Below are 19,446 nucleotides of genomic sequence, written 5' to 3'. Positions count from 1 at the left end.
ACAGCCCTCCTTCTTTTACACAAATGATTCCTCTGAGTTCTTGTGGCAACTACACTATCCACTATGGGAGCCACCAGACATGCATGTATATTTCAGTTTAAATGTAAATAAAGTAAAATAACGATTATTTTTCTCAACTGCATTAGCCATATTGTAAGTGCGCTATAATCCTATGTAACCAGTGGCTACCATATTGAATAGCACAGATTTGGAACATTTCTATTAGTATAGAAAGTTGTATTGGGCAGTGCTGAAAAGAGCTAATTTTCCCTCAAACACATTTCCATTAATGCTACATTAAGTACATGAGATTCTAGAGTCAATAAATGAAAACAAACTCAAGTTAGTCAGATAATAAATACTGAGTTACACAAAGATGTATGTACGGATGAATGTATGTACAGGCAGACCTTGGAGATATTGTGGGTTTGGTTCCAGACTACCTCAATAAAGTGAATATTGCAATAAAGACAGTTAAACAAATTTTTTGGTTTGCCAGTGCACATAAAAGTTATTTTTAACTATACTGTTATACATTAAGTGTGTCCTAAAATGCAATACCTTAATTATAAAATATTTTATTGCTAAAAAAATGTGAATGATCATCTGAACCTTCAGTTAGTTGTAATCTTTTTGCTAGCCAAGGTTCTTGCCTTGGAGTTAGTGACTGGTAAGACTGATCAGGGTATGGTTACTGAAGGTTGGGGTGGCTGTAGCAATTATTTAAAACAAGACAACAATGAATTTTGCTGCCTCGATTGACTCTTCCTTTCACCAAAATATTTCTCTGTACTATGTGATGCTGTTTGATAGCCTTTTATCCACAGTAGAACATTTTTTCAAAATTGAAGTAAATCCTCTCAAACTCTGCCACTGTGTTATCAATTAAGTTTATATAATATTCTAAATCCTTTGTGGTTATTTCAACAATGTTTACAGCTTCTTCACCAGGAGTGGACTTCATCTCAACAAACCACTTTGCTCATCCATAAGGAGCATCTCCTTTTTTGTTGAAGTTTTGTCATGAGATTGCAGCAATTCAGTCATATCTTCGGGCTCCACTTCTAATTCTAATCTCTTGCTATTTCTACCACATCTGTAGTTACCTACTCTATTGAAGTTTTCACTCTTCAAAGTCATCTATGCAGATTGGAATCAACTTCTTCCAAACTCCTGTTAATATTGATATTTTGCCCTCCTCTCATGAATCACAAATGTTCTTAATGGCATCTAGAATGGTGAATCTTTTCCAGAAGGATTTCAATGTAATATGACCAAATCCATCAGAAGAACCATTATGTACAGCTGCTGTAACCTTATAAAATGTATTTCTGAAATAATAAGACTTGAAAATAAAAACCATTCCTTTATTCATGGGCTGCAGAATGGATATTGCATCAGCAAGCATATAAACATCATTCTCCTTATGTATTTCTATCAGAGCTCTTGGGTCACTAGGTGCATTGTGAAGAAGCAGTAGTATGTTGGAAGAAATCATTCTGAGCAATAGGTCTCAAGAATGGGCTTAGGAAACCATGCTGTAAACAGATGTGCTGTCATCCAGGCTCTGCTGTTCCATTTGGAGAGCATAAGCAGAGTAGATTTACCATAATTATCAAGGGTTCTAGGATTTTCAGAATGGTAAATGAGCATTGGTTTCAACTTCTTAGCCCCTAACAAGAGAGTTAGCCTGTCCTCTGAAACTTTGAAGTCAGGCACTGACTTCTCCTCTTTAGCTATGAAAGACCTAACGATATCTGCTTCCAATAAAGTCTGTTTCATCTACATTGAAAATCTGTTGTTTAACAGTGTCAACACCTTCATCAATTATCTTAGATCTTCTGGGTAACTTGCTGTAGCTTCTACATCAGTATTGGAGCTTCACCTTGCACTTTCATGTTACAGAGAAGGCTTGTTTCCTTAAACCTCATGAATCAACCTCTGCTACCTTCCAGTTTTCTTCTGCAGCTTCCTCACCTCTCTGAGCCTTCATAAAAACAGAGTAGGAGCCTTGCTCTAGATTAGGGTTTTGTTTAAGGGAATGCTGTGGCTGGTTTGATTTTCTATTTGGATCACTAACACTTTCTCCATATCAGCAATAAGGCTGTTTCATTTTCTTATCATTGGTCTGTTTGCCGGAGTTACACTTCTAATTTCCTTCAAGAACTTTTGCTTTGTATTCACAACTTGGCTAACTGTTTGGCCCAAGAGGCTTAGCTTTGGGTCTATCTCGCTTTCAACATGGCCTTCCTCGCTACATTTTTTTTTGTTGTTGTTGTTGCTAATTTCTAGCTTTTGATTTAAACTGAGAGATGTGAGACTCTTTCTTTCACTTGAACACCTAGAGATCATTGTAGTGTTATGAGTGGTCTAATTTCAATATTGTTGGGTCTCAGGGAATTGGGATTCCCAAGGTAAGAGAGAGAGACAGGGGACTTATCTTGGATTTCCGAGGGCATTTCACAAATTAATGTAAACTGTGATGCTCTAAGAGTGGAATACAAATATGCAACTTTTCTCAGATTTTTGTTACAATATTTTTTCGAGAAATAGTTCCAAGGAATTATAAACTTTAAGAAATACAGATAAGCATTAGCATTATTAAAAATAACGTATGAGTATCGCTGGGCACAGAAAGGTGTAACAGAATCAGTTTGCAGTTTCTCAACTTCCCCATGTAATTTGCCTAATAATGTGCTGAAGAGAAGGTTTTATGCCAGTTCTATCTTCCTTGCCTCCCCTTTGACAATCATCTCTCTCCCACTTTACAAAAGAATGATATACTTCTCAGTCCACCAGAAATTTATCCGGGTGCACAGTCCCAATAAAGAGCTAGGATCGTAAAAGAACAATTATTGCAAAAATTCTTGCAATCAATGCACATAATCTCAGAGGCACTGCAATAACATTTCACTTTCAACTTTAAATAAAATATTGACAAAAAAATTATGTAGTTTCAATCAGTGATGCGCTAGTATTAACAGCAATAATTCAATTCAAAGAAGATGTAAAAACTTACAGACTTTTGGTGGCAGGAAATTTTAAAATTTCAATTACATACTTTTTTTTGGAGTAAAAAATGATACAATTTTCTGAGGTATTGAAAATAGGAATTCAAGGAGAAACTACAGTTTAAGAAAAAAAATGCAATATATTAAGGAGGATCTTGTTTTTTTCTCTTATAAAATTAGCTCTGGTATTTAGATTCCACCAGATACATTTAAAAAAATCATCGAAGAGTTTTGTTTTAAAATGTCAATATTTACAATGTGCTGCAAATTACCTTTTGCAAACATTTACCACTATGAAATACATTAGAGGCCAAATTAAAAACGTTGAGGGTGTGTATAGGTTTTGAAAATTACTTTTTTATTAATAAATTATGAAGTGTCCTACATCACCTTTTTTGGTGTTTTGAAATGTTATAACAATACAGTCAACAGCTAACATATTGAATGTTTGTGCGTGTGAGGCAGTCTTTTATCTGTATTATCTAATCTTAACAAAATCCTTTCAGACTGTAACCATCACCACCTTTGCTTACAATGACGAAACTGAGGCACAGACTAGTAAAGTAATTAAACTACAGTTACCTAGTACCAAAAAGTGAAGCTGGGATTTGGCTCCAACCAGGCTGGGCTTCAGAGCTCACACTGCAACCCACAGCACAGTATTACCTACTTAAGTATGTTTTTCCTCCATAAATATTCAAATGTTGAAAGCTTATCTTTTTAGTTAGGTTTTCAAGTCATGGAAGGCAAGGCCATACCATAAAGTTCTCTATGCTCCATAACACCTAGGATTGAGTTTTGCACATAAAACATGCTTAATCAACATTTTCTGATTAGACATTTAACATTTTCAAGAATTTCTCTCCTCCATCATGAATGACCTTCTTAAAATATACATAATCTGGCTGGGTGTGGTGGCTCACACCCGTAATCCCAGGACTTTGGGGGGGGGGCGGCGGATCACGAGGTCAGGAGTTCAAGACCAGCCTGGCCAACATGGTGAAACCCCGTCTCTACTAAAAATACAAAAATTAGCTGGGTATGTTGGCACTTGCCTGTAATCCCAGCTACTTGGGGGGCTGAAGCAGGAGAATTGCTTGAACTGGGACCCGGGAGGTGGAGGTTGCAGTGAGCTGAGATTGTGCCACTGCACTCCAGCCTGGGCTAGAGAGGGAGACTCCATCTCAAAAAACAAAAACAAAAACAAAAACAAAAAACAACCAAACAAAAGCCCCCCAAAACCCCACAATCTAAGTATAGTAGTAAACTTTATCCCACTATTTATAAGGAACCTAAATCCATATAGCTGACTACCATCAGTGGAAATATTTACACAACAACTTTAGTAGTGGTTATCTCTATGTATGCTGATTAATAGTTAATTGTATTTCTTCTTGCAGAAAATAAATTGTTTCTTATTATTCATATTTTCCTATGTAGGGGCATGTATTATTCTTGTAATAAAGGAAAATAATATTTGTTATTCTGACAATATTTAGAATTCACAAATACATCAAACAGAAGGAAAAGAAAGGCATATAAACAAGCAGGAAGAAGAACATCAACACAGGAAGGCTGCAGCACATGAGGCGAGTCGGAAGGTTGGGGCTGAACACTCGGGAGGGCCTGTTTCTCCTTACCTGGAATGAGGAAGCCACAGGGCCCTGGCAGCCCTAGGAGCAGGGCACATGTTCAGACAGGGCAAAAGCAAAACATTTGACTTGTTAGAGGCTATGACAGGAATTTTCAGAAATTGTGAACTCTACATTTTTGATACCTTTTCAAGAAAACTTGGTCATTTCCAATGGACTACTTCTGAGATTTAATTGAAAAGTCTAATTCTTTACTTGGGCACCTCCGGTAACTGCCCTGTCTTGTCCAAGCATGGGCTGAAGAAATAATCATTTATTGGGCTTTTCAACCATACCTTTGGAGGGACAATTGGTTGTCTTTTTTCTTTTTTACTTAATATAGTAATTCTTAAATACAAATGATTAAAAACCATACCTTGACAGGTAAATTTTTTGGAGGGAGTTGTGAGTAAAAGTTTATCTGCCATTTCTCCAGGACCAGCACAACGAGCAATTCCAGGCTCCTTATATTCCGACTTCACCCAGTCGGATAACCACTGCATGTTACAATCACAGTAAAGAGGGTTGGCTCCAATTGCTCTGGAAAAACAACACCACAAAAGCACACACACACACACACACACACACACACAAGTATGGAAGCATTGTTATTTCCTAAGGGCAAAGAATTCAAAGTGATGCTCAGCAGAAAATCCCCATAGATTTACTGAGGATAACAATTTAGCAAAAAAAATAGAGACTCTGGGGATTCCCCATTTTCCTGAACGATGTGCACTGGGATTTAGTGAGCTGTCACTGGTGTTAACACTCATCTCGCTTTAGAAGGTCTCCTAATATTTTCAGAGACGTGTTTATATTGAGTGTAAGCACACCCTGAGTGCATTAACATTTCATTCACCAATTATTTACTGATAACTTAAATCACAATGCAAGATTCTGAGGACCCAAATATAAGTAACGCATTATTCTTACCTCCAGAGAACCCTGCTGCAGAGGAGATTAGCATTGCATTAGGATATACTCACAGATGCAAAGAAGTTTCATTAGAAGTGATGTAGGAAACGTATTTACAAGATGATGGAGAACCAACAGACTAACTTGTCTGGGAGGCTAGTGGTTAAGAAAGTCTAAGCTGTGTAGGATAGTTAGAGTTAAGTAGAAAGAAAGGTTGGGAACAATGATGCAGAGAAAGGACAGGTAAGTACAAAGAAAGAATATAAAATATTGAAGATGTCTAGAGCTAGCTCACCAGAGCTGAGCTGGACCTGTACTGGGTGCTGTCTGTCCCTTTTCAAAGTCGTTCATTTTATGGTTGTTCATTAGTAGTAGTGACAGGAAAGTAATTAAGGTAATAGCTAACATTTATTGCACTATTACTATATGCAGGAGCTGGGATAAGCCATTTATAAGAATTACTTCATTTTATCCTAAATAGTAACTTTATAAGGTCCATTTACTTAATAATTCACTTTACAGATTAAGAAACTGAGACCTGGACTCTTAACCTTATAAAGCTTGGATTGAAGCAGTAGGTGCATACAATGGCATTTAAAAACGGCTTACTTCTGATTTACAATTAGCTTCTAACTAATAAGACTTCTAGGTCTACTGCCAGGAGAGTTATGTTATGTTTTATAGGTAGCCTCCCAAATATATGTGTAGAGTCATAATACTTGATATTGTGGAAGTTTTAATGCCCCATTTAAGAATCAGAATGTAGTGAACGTTATGCGCATATGTATGTCAGATTCAAACCCTTCCAAACTGAAAATGAGCAAAATGTTTTTTAGTCATTTGATCTCATCTCCGCCAACAATTAAGTCCTTGCTATGACAGGGGAGGAAGTGGGAAAAGTGAAAAAGCAGAGCCCTTTATGATCTAGGGGGTAAAAGACAAGGCACAAATGAAATGCAAGGCAGAGCAGGGCCCAGGACAAGAAAGACTCCACTTGCTCTCACTGTTGCGGGAGGAGGCTGGTAACACGAAGGGAAGTTCTGCTCAGCTCAAGCAGCACCTTTCCTGTGAAGCCACTTCTGATGCCTGACCATAACACTAGCAGAACGGCTGCCTCCTCATTCAGGCTGCATTCTCTGCCTGAGGGTACCACAGCCCTGCACCTCTGAGCTAGTAGCTTTCTTCATATTGCAGCTCATGCACGTGGCAGCCATGGAGTTTGTAAAGGAGTGGCTTAGAGGTAGGTTCTTGGCTCAAAGACGAAAATGTAAAGGCCCTGCCTTCCTGGACCTATAGTAGTTTAGTGGAAGGAATATTAATAGGCACCATCTGATAGCCTGATATACAAAATGTCAATTGATAACACAGACTCTATAAGGCAAATGAAGACATAATGTGATTGACTACTGGATCTTCAATTCAATTCAAAGAAGATGTAAAAGCATAGACTTTTGGGCAGGAAGTTTTAAAATTCCAATCATATATATATTTTTGGAGTCAAAAATGATTATTCCTTTCTCAATTTTGTAAACTCGTATCTTCTTGGAGTTTGTGGATTTTCGAGAGAAGTGCAAAACCAGGAGAGGATATGGCAGGCAATCTCTTCTAGGGAACTAGGGCACAACTGACATTGATATTTAGGCTGAAGCAGATAGTTGCCGTCAGGTATCCAACTCAACATCAGCCAAGGAGGCTTTGGATCCTAAGGCTGCTGACTGAACTTCCTTCTAGGTTTTCCATGATCTTAACATTACACCTAGTAATAATAAAATCACAGAATTTCACCCAAATGAGTATTTTGGACTCCACTTATCATATATTTTCAAATGGTTGTATTGTACTTCCAAAAACTATGGAGATACAAACAAGTTGCAATCAGAGAAAACACAAAGGAAAAGCCATTTCACCCAATTCAAGCATTTGGTTGTGTCTTACTTCCAAACTATAGTCTTGAACCACGTTGAATTTATTTTTGCGTGGTGCCATAGTTGATGCTGAATCAATAAATCCACTTTGGGCAAATCAGGATAGGCTTCACAGAGAAGGTGATATTTGGGGTGTGACTTAGAAAAGCAGGGTTAGGATAGATAATTGAAAGGCAGCTGATATTCTAGAATCAGAAAATAATGAGAGAAAAAGCATAGGCTAGTAAAGTTGGAGAGCCATTATTGTAGAAGAGACACGTTTAGCTAAGCAAAGATAATTTGACTAATGGAAAATAAGAGCCAGAAGGGAAAATTAAAGCCATCTTATAGAGGGCATCATATCCAGTTTGAAAATCTTCACGTTTTCTTTAAAGATGAAACCAATTACATCTTATGATATTACAATAAAAGAACTGGCAGAGGAATGTTCCAGGTCACTCACTAGGAAGGGTTTGACCCTAAACCTATATCTATAAACCAGGTACTCACAGATGTGACAACGCAGAAAGATCATTGAAAGCACCTTCAGGCACAGCAGAAATGTCATTTCCATGTAGAGAACTAAAAGAAACAAAAAGAAAAATTAAACTTCCTACATTTCTGAACTCATAGACTGCAGAGAAATTCCGAGACTTTAGTTTATAATGAGCATTTTAAATCAGTGCAGAAAAGATGGTCTATAAAATAAACCATTTCAGTACAACTGGATATCTGAGAAAGCAAACAGCTTTCACCTCACATTATGTGTACAAAATAAATTCCAGATTGAAGAATTAAATGTAAAAATAAAGATGTATTAAAAGAAACTATAGAAGATCTCCCTTTTATAAACGTGGAGTGAGGAAGGCTTTCAAAGGCTCAATATAAAATTCAGAAACCGTCAAGGAAAAGTGGGAGAAATTTTTGACAACATAAAATATATCCAAACAATAAAATATTCCATATAAGAAACATAATAATATATATTTGCAACTGATATAAGGGTTAATTCTTTTATTTAAAAAAATTCCTGCAAGCATAGAGTCAAGTAGGAGATGCATAAAGATATTTACATTAATACGGAAAATAGAAAGTACCTAACAGAAAATGTGGAAATGATATAATCAAGCTCACTAGAATAAAATGCACCAGTGCTCAGTAAACAAATAAAATATACTCAAACGCTCTACTAATTGGAAGTGCAAATTAAGACAGGAATGCAGAATAACTTTCAATCTGTCATATGGACAAAAATAAAAGAATAAATAATACTCAATGTCTGCAAGAGTGTTTTGAAAAAGGTACTCTATTAAACAGTTGGTGGGAAAATAAACTTCTAAAAGGACAGAGTCTTGTTTGGGGAATAACATGACAGTTACTTTTGGAATCCCTCCAATATACTTGACAGTACCTTCCCACCCACCCTACATTCTTGCTGAAATGTCAGCATATTTGCACCAAGATGAATGTATAGGATGTTCATTAGAGTACTGTATAGTACTCACAAAAATTTGAAATTAAACCAAATTACAGTAAAGATGAGGATGATTGAATCAGTTCTGGTTCCTCCCACCAATAGAAGAGTCTGTATCAGTTAAACAGCTGAGTTATAGGCATATATGTATAAATATATATCTATTCTATTCTTATATATGTATTTTTATTCATATAGATGATAGACTAGAAATATTCAGAAGCATACATTAAACAAAAATAGACAATGGCAGAACAAAAACAGATCCTATTAATACCTGTGGCTTTTAAAAGTTATATAGCCATGGGCATACATCTATGAGAACAGAAAAAAATGCATCTGAAAAAGGACTAGAGAGCACATCAAACTGTCCATTCAGAAGCAGGAGAGTAGGATCAAGGATCATGTTTTATTTCACATATTTTAAAGTACATTTTTACAGTAAAATGTTTTCATATACTATAATTTCTAAAGAAATTAATTTTGAAAGTTTCTCAAATTAATCTTGAAAGTTTCTTTCAAAGTTAATTGAAACTATATAATCCATATATCTTAATGTTACATATAATTAAATAAATGATTATAACAACAATCAGTATTACCAAAAATAAAGTTACATTGTCCAACAGCTTTGCTGTTGTAAGACATGATTTTTCTATTTCCTCATTTATAATAAATCCTAATGCATGTATCTTCAAGCATCAAGAATCAGCAAAGCAGTTACATCCTTAAAAAGACAATCCCAAACTCAGATCTCTGAGAAAAGAGATATTTTGTTGAACCTAAGATGCTTACAGTAATCGAAGAGACTTTAATCCATCGAAGGTGTGAGGAGGAATACATCTCAGACGGTTGTAACTAAGAATTCTGAAAGCATACAGATGTCAATTTGTTTTATTCGGAAATCCAAGAATGGTCAAATACTTTAAAAATAAAGCAGTTAAGAAAAGGCTTTTTTTTTTTTTTTTGAGACGGAGTCTCGCTCTGTCGCCCAGGCTGGAGTGCAGTGGCTGGATCTCAGCTCACTGCAAGCTCCGCCTCCCGGGTTTACGCCATTCTCCTGCCTCAGCCTCCCGAGTAGCTGGGACTACAGGCGCCCGCCACCTCGCCCGGCTAGTTTTTTGTATTTTTTTTTAGTAGAGACGGGGTTTCACCGTGTTCGCCAGGATGGTCTCGATCTCCTGACCTTGTGATCCGCCCGTCTCAGCCTCCCAAAGTGCTGGGATTACAGGCTTGAGCCACCGCGCCCGGCCCAGAAAAGGCTTATTAAAGCAGCTTATTAACTGACAGTGTTAACACACAATATAATGTTATTTTTTGTGTGTTGTCACCCTAACACAACATACTTATTTCCTAAATACAACCTAGAATGCTTCCGTCTGCCTACCCCTGCCCAACTTTGGTGCCTCAACCATCCCTTCCCTAAGGTGGATTTTCCCTATCTTAGGGATCTCCCCTAAGCCCCCCCCAAATATAAATTATTCTTGGTTTTTTTATAGAACCCAATACTTTTTCTAATATCTACATTTGCTCATGTATTGTGCTTTTGTCTATGTCTCCCAATAGAAACGTTCCTTGAGGGTACAAACTGTCTTGTTCAATAGCAATGTCCAGCATCTAGAGATTGCCCTTTGTCCAATGAATTAATGAATACTCAGTACCACACTTTCACACTCACAAGGTGAGGAGCTGCGTCATGTTGCTGAAGCTCTGATTAGAAAGCGTGCTTATTCTGTTGTTACTTAAATCTCTAAAAGAGAAAAAGAAATGGAGTACACTATTAACCACAGGAATGAAAATCTTAGTGATTCTTAGAAGGAGAAGGGTCTTCTTATTCATAGTCATAGCAGTATTGTTAGCACTCAGCTGTTATCTGAAAACAATGAAACAGTGAATAACCCACTGTAGTAGACTGCAATGTTATTCATGATTATTTACACCTCACCGCTTTGAAATTAGGAGTGATTTTATATATATACATATATGCATTGCTTTAGCCAATGTAGTGTGCATGCAAGGGGTTGGTTCACTTCAGAGCAGCAGCTTCAGAGTACAGTTTATTGTCCCTTATCCCTCTGCTCCCATCTCCACAAGGCTTTTGATATTTTACAGAGAGCTTCCTTGGAGGAGACTTGCGATAGAAACATTTTGCAGGTGGGAAATAAACCCTTATCCTCAAAAGTACTATCAGATACACATACTTTACCCTCATTGATACATATGCTCACTGACACACATAGACGTAAATTTGATCACTGAAAGAACCCCTGATTAATTACATTCAAATGCCGTCAATAAAAACGTCTGTGCTCCTGCTCCTGGCTGAGTCATGGTTACATAGTAGGTCCTCAATAAATATTTGTTTTATGAATATTGAGTAAATGGGAGAGATGTTGAATTTTTACCAATGTTAAATGGCTATTTATATGTATAGTTTGTACTATGGGTCGTAATTTACATTCCATGAACTTGATCTTATTCTCATTATATATATATAGTGTATATATATACACACACACTATATATGTAAAAAATATATTAAAATGTATATATATGATATATAATACTAATATATAGTCACCATATATAACTACATGTATTCACTAATTTTTTTCTGAAGCAAAACGTAAAATATATGAATAAATGGAAGATTCAGAAAAGCTGAGGATAATCTATTCCTTTATTAAAATATGAAAATGTCAGTAAAATGGACCCATGAAATTGTGAAAATGTTAAGAATCTGAGAGGAGCTTTATACTCATATTTTTAGCTGCTGAAGAACTAATCCTAAATTTTAAAAATAAAAGTATCTGTATTAGCAGAAGTAACTTGCCTAGAGTTGTATAATGAGTCACTAGTAAAACCATTTTTGGATCCACAAATCCTCATTTGTCATTTCAAACTGGCTTGAAAGTAATCACATGCTGTCCCACAAATGAGCCAATTCTGCTAAAGTGACCCTTTGGAAATTGCAGCAATTTAATGGTTTATTTAACAGAACAAAATGTGTGTAATCAGCTCCTGCTGATATCAAATAAATAACTAGAAGCAGAACAAGACATCTTAGAGGATATCTTTTCCCATTATTTAATCATTTGTCATTTAAATAGTCCTATTTATTTTCTATAGAGTGTTTGATTTACCCATACTTTCAAGGAATGTGATCAGCAGCAATTTTAACTAGCTTCAATGTACCTAGTTTACATTGGGGCATGTAACATTTTTTGCTACTTAGGTTTTTAGAATTCACTTAGAAATAAACCTCCTAATTCTAGGAATATTAGTAATCTGCTTCTTAAGCTAGTAATATTTACTCTAAAATCACATAGACTTAAACAAATGATACAGTACTTTCAAAATTAATATCTACTATCTTTCTCCTGATTTTTTGTGTTCTGAAAAGTTTTCTCAATTACCAATAAGGCTACTCTAAAAGTATGGTATTATATGTAAAAGATTATATGAATTTTTAAGCATTGCGCATATAACCAGATCAAATGTTTGTATATTTAAATATCTTTTTGTATTCACAACTTAAGGGTGGTCAAAAGTTGTTTACGTTAATGAAAAAGAGATGCTATTTTAAGCTAAAAAATCAAAATTTTGAAATTTATACTCAAAATGTTAGTATCTTTGTCAAGTTTACTTAAACACTACATGAATATATATGGATTTTATAAAATAAATTTTTATACTAGAAACCCATAACTTATTTAATAATGCTTTGTATAAGAAACAAACGTAATAAACTAAATTTATGTTTTGGGGAAAGTCATTACCACTTACCATCTTTGCTTAAAGTCAAGAATAAAGGCATCGTTTTCTATCTTTCCTTCGTTAGTTTGTCATAAAATAACCCATATTCACTATCAATAAAAGTATGCAGGTTTACACATTTTCATAATTCTCTGACTACTTAGACTTTGTTGTATTTGTGTTTTTTTGGATACAGGAGGACATCTTGCTATGACATTCCATCGCCTGACTGATAGTCAATGAAGATGTAGCCAGTGGTCCAGAACCACAATGAGCAAGGAGGGAAGCATCTAACTGTGAATGATTTAGATTATCTGAAAGGTTCATTAAATCTTCCGTCCCTTGCCATCCCCATTTTCTGGAAATAGAGTAAGTCAAAGAAAAGTGCAATATGTTACTCACATAAGTGTTAAATGTTTGTAGTTGGAGAGTTCCTTGGGAACCAGTGTAAATTGGTTTCCATCCAGATACCTAAAAACAAGGGAACAATATTATCTTCTTGCAAAGTTAATAGTGGCCTTGCATAAAATAAGTAAACAGTACTTCACTCTTAACTGAGGCAAGGAACCCCTTGGCAATTTTTGTTTTAAGATGTTGTGTTCCAAGCATGGATTATTATTTAAGAGAAGTAAAGGAAAAAAAAAAAAAAAAGCAGAGTTGTCCATGAGTCCAGTTCTTTGTGATTTATCTAACAAGGCATTTAGCCATCTGTGTGCAAGCAAGGAGGTTCATTCAATTAACCAAATTTTTAGTCAGCCTTCAGTTTGCTTGTGTTTATGTGGACACAATACCACGAAATTCATCTACTAACAAAACCTTGCTGCTGTGGCCAAGACCACTCATCGCTGCCTTAATATGTGTCAATACACTTAGTGCATAACAATGGACACATTAAAGGCATATTTGGGGATTTGAATATATTAGGTTTAAGTTTAAAAATAGTTTTAACCAACACATATCCGCTACGATGATAACATTAGGAGATTTTATGGAATATAAATTGATCAAATGTATCAATATATATATGTAACAGTAATAATCAATAACCATATGTAAGTAAACTTTCCCTTCTTATTAGAATCAGAAGAATAATCAGAAAATAGGCTTTGGGCTAACTGGCAGGACACAAAGATAACTGAATGCTTGAAGTTATATCTATGATGTCACAATAAGGAAAATAAATTTCATCTCCTTCCAAGGCTGTTTTTCCTAGAACATAGATGGTGAAGGGTACAAATGTCTTTCAGAAACTGGGGCCATATGACTATAGATGCGCACACAAACACTTCTGGGACATTGAACATGTGGCCCTTCCTACCCCAATGTTGTGGTCCATTTCAAGATTCCAGGTTGACATTAGTATTTTTTCTGGGCATAGAAGTAGCTGAGAAGTTGCCTAAGATAATAACTTATTCCTAATATTTCAAAATAAAAACAATGATATAAAAGGCACCAGTTATCAGAAAATATATTTAATGTTTGATAAATAATTGGGTCTACATTATGACTCATGATGTCTACCTAAATTTTCTGACGTGGTATTTCTTCTTAGATCCCTCTCCATTTTTTTCTTTCCTCTACCTAAGTTTTTCTTGATACCACTAGAGGGAAGCATCACCCTATATCGTTCAGCACTCTCTCTTTATTCCAGAAAACAGAGGAAGGTCAAAAAGATTCAGAATGTGCACTATGAATGCTTATATGTAAAATAATCTAAGGGGGGAAGTTATATGGAACTGATTAAAAATAATGGATACCATTTGCTCAAACTAGTCCACCAATAATACTAATTTTTGCCAAAGTCTTTAATTATTTAATGTGATACACATATGAAATTCTTCTAATACATGCATATATGTTACTGCTGAGAAGGATTCTGCTGACTCGGTAAGGTCACAAGAGTAAGCTCTCTAGGGGGTAAAACTTGAATTCACAACAGATGAATTAATATTTTTCTCATCTCTATAACAAACTTTCTTTAGAAAAAAGACTACCTTCTAATAATTTGTAGTAAAATAGATTGAAAATTCAACTTTTTGAATAGTTGAAGTAGCACGTAGATAGCACAGGGCATAAACCAAGCAGGATGTCGAATGGAGCTTAGTAAGAAATGTTTAAAGTTTTTTAATGGGAATAGAGTAAAGGCACCAATACATAGTACAGCTAAAACAGTAGAAGGAAGGATTTAGCATCAAAGGTGGTCTGAATGTAAGTTCTTCATTGGTGTACTCCTAAAATTAATGCTTTGGACACAGAGTACTCTTTTTTTAATTTTTTTAATTTTTAATTATCCCTGCTTTATTTTTTTATTTTTATTTTTATTTATTTTATTATATTTTAAGTTCTAGAGTAATGTGCACAATGTACAGGTTTGTTGCATATGTATCCATGTGCATGTTGGTGTGCTGCACCCATTAACTTGTCATTTACATTAGGTATTTCTCCTAACGCTATCCCTCCCCCATTCCTCTACCCCACGACAGACCCCGGTGTGTTCCCTGCCCCGTGGACACAGAAGATTCTACAGGCATCTAGCCTTCCCACAGAGTAGGGCTTTGGAAGATCCCTATGTGATCTTCTGAAATAAAAAATCATTAAGAATTAAATATTCAATTACACACATATACATAAAAAAAAGTCCTTCCAGTTGATTAACCAATGTGATTGGTAGTGAGAGAGGACCTGAACACTTAACAGCCATTCAAATCTAAGAAGCACGTTCTGTGCACATGCGCTAAGATTGCGCCTTTTTCCTCTAAGTGTTCCATTCAGGATCAAACTTAAGATTTAAAGAATTGCACGTGATTTGAAAATAAGATCCTTAAAAATTGAAATGACATGTTTTTGAACCTCATTACCTATGTTGCACACTGTCAAAAGTTTGTCAAACCTGCTCATTTGGAATATGTGTGTGCACCTGCACAAACAGCTGATACACATCTGCATAAATTACATGTGGGTTTAAATCATTATTGAACCATGGTTCCATATACATAAAAAATAAACAGAGGCAAAGTGACTCAATTGTATTCAGATCAAGCATATCCAGAGTATGACATTGGTTTAGAGACAAAGGAATGGAATGAATGGGGCATGGAAGCATCATTATTCTGGCAGCATATTCTCTAATGAATTCCATTCTGCAAGTGTAGCATGAGGCAGCCAAGGGAGTGTGGGCAGTGCAGAAGGTCGAGATGTGTATATATTGGCCATGTAATTTGTGGTTAAATATCAGTAATGAAAATGTCAAGGATAATTGGTCCCATACCCTTTAGGATCTAAAGGACTTTGATTCAAGCCACCAAAAGCAGCATCTCTTCTTAAGGGAAGAGATTATGCTAGTTTCTTCCATATACCAGATAATTATTTATCCCACATGGTAAAACTTCCTCCTAGGGGTCACAGAGGTACAAAAACAAGTTTCCCATACAGAATATCCTAGACTGTAAATAAATTAAATATAAAGCATTTCCCAAAGTGCATTCCATGGGCCATTAGTCTTATAAGATGCTCCATGAGAAAAGGGGTATAGGAACAAATAAATGTGAAAGATACCTTATATGTTACCATTGTTTCTTGAAGAGTCATAGAACACCTTAGCATAGTAAAGGCACTGAGAAATCTTATAGCATAAACACACACACACACACACACACACACACACACCACACACACACACAATTCCCAAGGGCCTCTAAAATAGCTTTTGCATTGTTTACTGTTTTACAGGATAATAATTAACTGGCCTTAGAATACGATTTGCAAAGAAGATTGTAAAGATTTTTGTTTGGTCTCCATTCCTCTGGGTGTGTGAAACATTTATCATCAAGGAAAAAGAAAAGAAAAGAAAGACAAGCTCTACTTACAACTCTGTGACATCTCTTGGAATACCTTTCGGCAAGACCTTCAAACCCTTGTTGCTACATCGGACAACTGTATCCAAGCAGGTACATTCAGTAGGACAGCGAGAAAGTGGGGAGCAACTATTGTCATCATTTCCTAAATTGCAGAGGAAATACAGGAAAACCCAGATTTGTGGTCTTGAAGGTGCTAGAAGGGATTTCATGCCTTTAAATTAACAAACACAAGAGTCTTAAGCTGTATAATCATTTATATATGGGACATTCAGTATTTAAAAATTGATACCATAAGCTCTATATAGCACTGTTTTCAGACCACCTAGGGAAGAATTCTGGAAAAGGGTTTACAATTTGTAAACTGTAATTACAATTACCAATACAATTGAAATAGTTATTTGTACAAATTATATTTTTAATTAGAATATGCAAATGTAAAGTGAATTATAGAGAAACTGCAAGGAAACAGATATGAAGAGACATAAAAGAGAATATATTAACTTAAAAGTTTAGGTCCCTCATTTATAAAGCTCAAATTAGCTCTCTGTTCATTGGCGACAATAATAGAACCTGCTCTATGCACCTGATAGTGCTATATGAGAATCAGACATGATGATATAGAAAGAGCATTGAAAAGTGACAACTAGTATTTTTGTCAGGTTTATTAAACTTCTGTTTTATAAGATAATTTCTTTTCTCCTTTGAAAATGGTAGGTACTAAAAAACATGCCTAGGGTAATAAAGAAAAGTTAAAATGAAGCTATATAAATAAGACCAACCACAAGTTGGAAACCAGAAAATCTAAAACATTCAGAAATGCACATCAAGTAGACTCAAATGTGGAAGGCAAGTCTGAGAAAGTAAGTGTCCCGGTACTAAAACAAAACCCAAACAACAAAGCAAAAGATACATGATCATTATTTGCTGAACTGAACTATGTTGTAGATTTGTGCAAAGCTGTATCTGAACGGGCATGCGAATGCCTGACAACCAAAGAGTTCACAAGGATTTCTTACCGTCATCACAAGTGAAGTCCTGAATGGCCACATCCTGGATGGGTATTTCTTTTAGGAAGTACGGTTTTTGACATCGAGGATTTCCCGTGACAATTCTCTTCTTCCTGAGCCACTCTCCCAACCAAGCCAGGTAGCAGTTACAGTTAAAAGGATTGGCCAAGAGGTTTCTAAGAGCCACAGGCAAACAATGCATGGTTTAGTTTGGGGTTTCATCTTCTTCATTCTCAAAACCCCAGCTACCCTTCTCCACACTATTTCCACCGGTAACGATTCCTTCTTCTTTGTATTCGCAGACCCCCCATTCATACTCAGAATCACATGCAGTATATGAGATGCAATTTTTTTTTTTTTTGCTAAAATATTTATGCTTGGAACTTAAACAGTAACAACACTTTTACATAAGGTAATTCTTCACATGATTTCATGCAAAAAATAAGGTAAGGCTTACCCAGTGGATTTGGGGCTTACACAGTGGATTCTGATAGATATTTCATTTAGAAATAATTTAAACTTGTCAGAAATCTGACTTGCTGTCAAACTTCACACTGATAATGCAGTAATTTAATATAAAGATGAAGGCTGATTACCTTATATTATTGAGTTTAACCTGACAACAGCTAATTCATTAATTTGTCATCTCAAGATTTCCATCTCTTATTTGCTCTAGAGAATAGGTTTCCCATCTAAACTGACAGCTGAGTTGATTAAATGCCAGTTATAAAAATGAATTTACTTCTACAAATCTCAATACTTTTGGCATCTCACCACTTCAGCATAAACCTATTGACAATCTCATTATTTATAAACATGCCATCTTTAATATGCGCAAATTAGTCACTTGATGTAAAATGTCACATTTTATGCAAAAAGAGGATTAAGTACTTTACTGACGGATGGATGCTTCTCTCAAATTATTTCTTCACTGACTTGAGCTATGAACTTTTTTTCTCTATCTTTATTCCCCTCCTTTTAAGTTAGATGAGTATATTTGCATGCCACCATTACTGGGAAATCTTATCAGTTAGATAATTAATAATTTCAAATGCTGCTTTTTAGATACTGACATATAAGAGACCTGAAATACATGGTTTGGAGGTGTGTGGCTTTTTTTACTTTTACATTTTATTTATTTATTTTTTTAAATTTCTTGAATTCTGTCTATAGGCCTACAAACACTCTTTATTTTTAAGCTGCCTACATAAAATAATCTCTTGGATCAGCTCAACCTATTTCTTCAATATTTTGCTAATATCATAGCAGATGCCCTCTAGTAAACAGCTTTTATTTTTGATCTGGTCATCCTAATATATCTCCTGTCATTTCGAATGATTCTTTGTTTTTTTTTTTCCTTGAGATGGAGTCTCGCTCTGTCACACAGGCTGGAGTGCAGTGGCGTGATCCTGTATCAATGCCATCTCTGCCTCCCCGGTTCAAGCAATTCTCCTGCCTCACCCTCCTGAGTAGCTGGGACTACAGGCACGTGTCACCATGCCCGGCTAATTTTTTTGTATTTTTAGTAAAGACAGGGATTCGCCATGTTGGCCAGGCTGGTCTCGAACTCCTGACCTCAAGTAATCTGCCTGCCTCAGCCTGCCTCAACTAATCTGCTGGAATTACAGACATGAGCCACCGTGCCTGGCTGATCCTTTCGAGCAAGTTTGTTGGTAATAACCCTATCCATTCTCCTTTTATAATACTTATACTGAAAATACTCCAGTGTGAGAACACTGGCAAAAATCTGTAACATTTCTTTTATATGCAGCACTATCAAGTTATAATAATTCTAAAATTTAAAATTAAGCTACATCATTGATAACATCACTAGGAAAAATGATTCACTGAACAATACTATATTTTTTTGTTAAAATTTAATGTAAGATAG

General features: G+C 35.6%; 1 protein-coding gene across 2 annotated transcripts in view; it reads right to left on the bottom strand.

Annotated features, from left to right (window-relative positions):
* The window catches only part of SLIT2 (slit guidance ligand 2), a 374,488-nt gene that overhangs the window by 62,002 nt on the left and 293,040 nt on the right, over positions 1 to 19,446 (bottom strand). For both annotated transcript variants that reach the window (XM_033213874.1, XM_033213875.1), the window contains 7 exons: positions 17,565 to 17,731; positions 16,558 to 16,690; positions 13,094 to 13,162; positions 10,614 to 10,685; positions 9,731 to 9,802; positions 7,972 to 8,043; positions 5,019 to 5,182 (listed from right to left, as the gene is read on the bottom strand). In XM_033213874.1, the coding sequence (XP_033069765.1) occupies positions 5,019 to 5,182; positions 7,972 to 8,043; positions 9,731 to 9,802; positions 10,614 to 10,685; positions 13,094 to 13,162; positions 16,558 to 16,690; positions 17,565 to 17,731 (749 nt within the window). The remainder of the gene's footprint in view (positions 1 to 5,018; positions 5,183 to 7,971; positions 8,044 to 9,730; positions 9,803 to 10,613; positions 10,686 to 13,093; positions 13,163 to 16,557; positions 16,691 to 17,564; positions 17,732 to 19,446) is intronic.

This window comes from Trachypithecus francoisi, unplaced genomic scaffold, assembly GCF_009764315.1.
Source record: "Trachypithecus francoisi isolate TF-2019V2 unplaced genomic scaffold, Tfra_2.0 Lachesis_group1, whole genome shotgun sequence".
Lineage (NCBI taxonomy): Eukaryota > Metazoa > Chordata > Mammalia > Primates > Cercopithecidae > Trachypithecus > Trachypithecus francoisi.
This window is presented reverse-complemented; position numbering and strand designations above follow the sequence as displayed.